A 5,000-nucleotide genomic window follows, 5' to 3' on the forward strand; every position below is an offset into this window, starting at 1 on the left:
TGACCATGGCTGAAAATCATTAACATGATAGCATAGAGTTAGTCTAATAATGCGTTACATTCTTGGAAAAAAAATATGTAAAAGCTTTGTACTTTTCAGAAAGTTAAATATTTGATATTTTCGGGGTTTTTTTATGATGATGACGACCACGACGATAATGATGATGTTTATGACTTTGGTGGTGATGGTGCTGATGAGTGGGACAGTGATGGCATTGGATGTGTTAATGATAAAGAAGATATACATATATATATATATATATATATATATATATATATATATATATATATATATACATGATAGTGTCTTTATTTCTTTTGTTGTTACTGTTTTTGTGGTTCATGATGATGATGATGATGATGATGATGATGATGATGATGATGATGATGATGATGATGATGATGATGATGGTGGTGATGATGATGATGATGATGATGATAATGAGGATTATGGTGGTGATGATGATATATTATGATGTTATATGACATGGTATGATAATAAGAATCACCAACCTGAGTCTAGATAAGAAATCATTTTCCTGAGAACTCTTAGGAGAAGCAATATATCCTTTTGTAACCCTTTCACAATAAGTACGAGCTTCAAGGAATTTTAACTTTCTTTTCGGAAATCTGTAACATCGGTCTTCGTACTGGTGATATTTTGGTGGGCATGCTGAGAATATAAATGATAATAAATATAATAAATAGAATTTAAAGAGCCCTAATCTCCACCGTCTTTTTAAAAGGAAAAGATGGCCATGGTTGGGGCACGTCTGTCGCAGACCTGATGAAACGCGGATAAGAAAGACTCTGCGATGGACATCCCAAGGAAAGAGGAGGAAGCGAAGCCGCCCCAAGGAGACTTGGAGACGCACCGTAGAGAGAAACTAAAACAGAGAGGTCTGTTCCTCGAGATGGCCCCAGGAATAGCTGCTGTCAGGACCAGGTGGAGATCCCTTGCATTGCCTCAAGTGCCAGCAGGCCCGGAGAATATTGAGAGAGTGAGTGAGTGAGCTAATCTCCATCTAACTCCCGTATTCAAGTGTTCTCTACAATTCATAGGTGACCTGAGAATTTTAAGAAAGTTAAATGTTACAACTATGCCGTACTCTTGAAAAATTCATATTTAGAAATTTGGCCAGATAACTAGTTCTTCAAATATCGATGGATTTATACGACCCTCATCTTAGAAAAAACGTTTTCAAAACTTTGCGAAGTCGCAGAATTGAAAGTTTTTGCTAAGACGATGGCTATAATGAATCGATCGATATTTGAAGGACGAGTTTTCCGGCCAAATTTCTAAATATGTGTTTTTCCAGAACACGGCTGAACTGTAGATGATCTATTAAGTTAAGTTGACACTAATGAAACATGAAGAATGTCGTTTTGAAATGATAAGGAAAAGTTAGTATAAAGTACTCTGTCTTCAGTCTAAAAAAAACAACAAACCAAACTTGGCCTTTTATATAAAGCTATACGTGCTCAAAGCGCTTTACGACGGGTCCCTGGCCAACCACAACACTTAACAGTTAGAACGGGACATGAAGCCTGTTAGGCGATATTACAAATTTTTCAGACAGAGACAAACCGAACTTGGCCTTTTATATAAAGCTAAACGTGCTCAACGCGCTTTACGACGGGTCCCTGGCCAACCACAACACTTAACAGTTAGAACGGGACATGAAGCCTGTTAGGCGATATTACATATTTTTCAGACAGAGACAATGCTGTTAACGGTCAGGTACTCATTTTACACCTGAGTACGGTGAGGGAATGTGAATAAAGAGTCTTTTTTTTCTTTATGCGACGAGCGAGGCTCGAACCCATGACCTTCCGATCCGAAAGCGAGTGTCATACCACAAGGCCACATAGCCGCACCAGTTCACTTATTTTACAACTGAGTAAGATTAGAGAATGTAATTAAAGAACCTTCTCCAAAGACTCAACTATGCGCCGAAAGATTGTCTGAGTTTTTGAAAAAGCACAATTTTTCTGTTGGGCAAGTTAAGTTGACACTAATGAAACATGAAGAATGTCGTTTTGAAATGTTAAGGAAAAGTTAGTATCAAGTACTCTGTCTTCAGTCTAAAAAAAACAACAAACCAAACTTGGCCTTTTATACAAAGCTATACGTGCTCAAAGCGCTTTACGACGGGTCCCTGGCCAACCACAACACTTAACAGTTAGAACGGGACATGAAGCCTGTTAGGCGATATTACATATTTTTCAGACAGAGACAATGCTGTTAACGGGAGGGGCGACACCTGAAATATCGATTTTTGGGTCAAAATATAAAATTTCAGTTTTTTATTTATTATCAAAGAACAATCATTTTTTCACATATTTTCAGCACTTAGATGGTGATTTGGATAATATAAAGTTTGTAAATCGTCTTTCATAACCATGGAAGTCGACATGAAAATACCAAACTTTTCAATTTTTTGTGAGAATTCAACTGAAAATAATAGGACTGAAAAGCATTATAATACATATCGATGTTGTAAATTTTGATATCGATAGTTTAGTCTACTCTTTGCCCGTCTATTTGACACGGTTTCAGTCTCATAAATATCAGAATATGGGCAGGGGAGGAGTTTAGAAACTGTTAGTCGCGAACAAAGATTGTGTGTCAAACAGCTGATAAGAGGTCAAGTTGTCAGGTAAATACAACGTGATCACGAATGGTGCGATCTGATTGGCTGACCTTGTTCTAGACCTCTGACTCCGCGCCAGGGATTGGATGTTGAGTCAGGGTGAAAGTTCGCCTCTCTTACTATTATATTTTACTACGATTTGTTTACCTTTCGATTGATCAGTTGTTTTATCAAATTTTGACACGTATTCACGTTAATTATCTCTAAATATTTCCAATGTTTACTGGATTATTATAACTATACCTAAAGTGACAAAAAAATCCAAACGTTGGCAACAGTTATTTGCTACAAAAGCCAAGAAAGCAAGAAAGTTGTGATGGCTCGTGGTTGACCCGTGACCACAAATCTTTGATTGGAATTTGGTGTGTGATAGTAGTATTATGATAAAGCGATTCCAAGCAATGCCGCAGCGGAAAGAAATGAAATGGGCTATTCTTGCTGGTCTTTACCACGGTTATTACACCAATGACTTCCTTCAACATAGGTATTGAACTCCTGAACCGGACTCCAGATGCTTTTATAAGAAAAATATATTGCTGCCCATGTGTATCCTGTTGACACAAGCAGCGTGTAAATACACCTTTGAATTTTGATTTAATTCATGAGCACTTGAAGCCTGTATATGCTTTGTTGAAGTGTTGTGAGATGAAGACAACACAAAATCCAAACGAAAGGTTTCATAATTCTGTTTGGTCAAGATGCCATAAAACATACTTCCATTCCCTAAAAAAAGTTGAGTTTGGTGCAGAGTATAATTTTGGTCCAACAAAAATAACATCCCTGAAAGTGTCTTTGGGCATCGGTGGACTGGGAAAACACTCCCAGATGTTTATGCGACGAGCGAGGCTCGAACCCATGACCTTCCGATCCGAAAGCGAGTGTCATACCACAAGACCACATAGCTGCACCAGTTCACTTATTTTACAACTGAGTAAGATTAGAGAATGTAATTAAAGAACCTTCTCCAAAGTCAACTATGCGCCGAAAGATTGTCTGAGTTTTTAAAAAAGCACAATTTTTCTGCTGGGCAAGCCTGCCATTTTGGAAAATACTGAAAAGGATCGGTATGGAGAGAGTTAAAGATAAATCGTATCACCAGTCCCACCCTTATAGGGAATGAGACTAGCGGAAGCGTAGCGCCCCTTGATTGGACGTCACCCATAGTCTGTGACGTCACCTGCGGAAAAGTTATTAGAGAGAGAACGTCATGTTGGTTGGTTGTCCTCTATTCTCACCCCCCCCCCCCCCCCCCCCCCCGGCCGATTGGATTACCGAAGAAAACGTCGCCGGCTTTTTGCGATTTGGATTTGATTGATTTTTTTTAAATTGTGCAACTTGTGACAAGAAACTTAACAAATTACTGCATTACAACCTTTGGATTAAACATACAACAATTGTGGACTACTATTATGAAGACTAGCATCCTAGACTAGGGGGATGAGAATAGTCACTCCCTTCCCTATATGATACCGCATTGGGAAGTTGTGTCATATTTTAATACGAAAGAGAAGATAATAATGTTTACCAAATTTTGAAACAGAGCAGATCAGGTTCTGCAAAGGTGCAACGAAGTCGCATCTCGTACTGCCCCATGTTCCATGTTCGTCAATGAACCCGCAGTCAAAATCACTTGATTTTCCTGAATAAAATGAAACAAACATATGAAGTGAAAATAAAAGTGCCAGGAGACAGAAGACAAAGAAATAGAAAATAAACACTCTTGAGGCGATGGGGAGTTGAAACAACGACCAGAATGTGACGACACCTCCGCATGCTACGAGAAAGACGCTCTACAGTTATGGCATCATCCACAACTCCAAAAATAAAAATAGTCTCAAATGTAGTAGCTATCTTGAGCCCCTCTCTTGACTTCTTGAGATCATAAGATCGGCAGACAAAAACCGTAGAAGTTTATTGGCTAGATCGCCGCAAAGGTTTTTATTCTCTATTTATTCTGGCACTTTTCTACTCACTTCATTTCTTGTTATTATTATAAATGCGTGCTCCATTAACTTTTCTTATATCGAAATGCGAACATTCTTCAGTGATATAAACAACAATGATAACATTGAATCAAATCTCTAATTTAATATACAAAGACAAATGATGTGGACGTTTCGGGTTTCCTCCTTTGTCAACCAAACACTACAGTATCTCATTTATTTTATCGTGTTTAATTGAGAAAGTGGGTACTCGAAAAGTTAACATCTTTTGTCTTTAAAAAATAAATTGGGGTTTCTATTCCATTACAAAATAAATAAATAAATAATAATAATAATAATAATAATAATAATAATAAGAATAATAATAATAATAATAATAATAATAATAAGAAGAAGAAGAAGAA

The 5,000-nt window shown here is 37.4% G+C and overlaps 1 protein-coding gene across 1 annotated transcript in view; it reads right to left on the reverse strand.

The window, feature by feature from the left end:
- The window catches only part of LOC144975582 (C-type mannose receptor 2-like), a 69,668-nt gene that overhangs the window by 39,287 nt on the left and 25,381 nt on the right, over positions 1–5,000 (reverse strand). The window contains exons 14-16 of the mRNA XM_078919746.1: positions 4,179–4,292; positions 513–672; positions 1–9 (exon numbers count right to left, since the gene is read on the reverse strand). The exon at positions 1–9 is cut by the window's left edge and continues 92 nt beyond it. Of these exons, the coding sequence (XP_078775872.1) occupies positions 1–9; positions 513–672; positions 4,179–4,292 (283 nt within the window). The remainder of the gene's footprint in view (positions 10–512; positions 673–4,178; positions 4,293–5,000) is intronic.

Source organism: Berghia stephanieae, chromosome 6 (assembly GCF_034508935.2).
Source record: "Berghia stephanieae isolate SIO BIC M18660-M18661 chromosome 6, UCSD_Bste_1.3, whole genome shotgun sequence".
In the NCBI taxonomy this organism is placed as follows: Eukaryota; Metazoa; Mollusca; class Gastropoda; order Nudibranchia; family Aeolidiidae; genus Berghia; species Berghia stephanieae.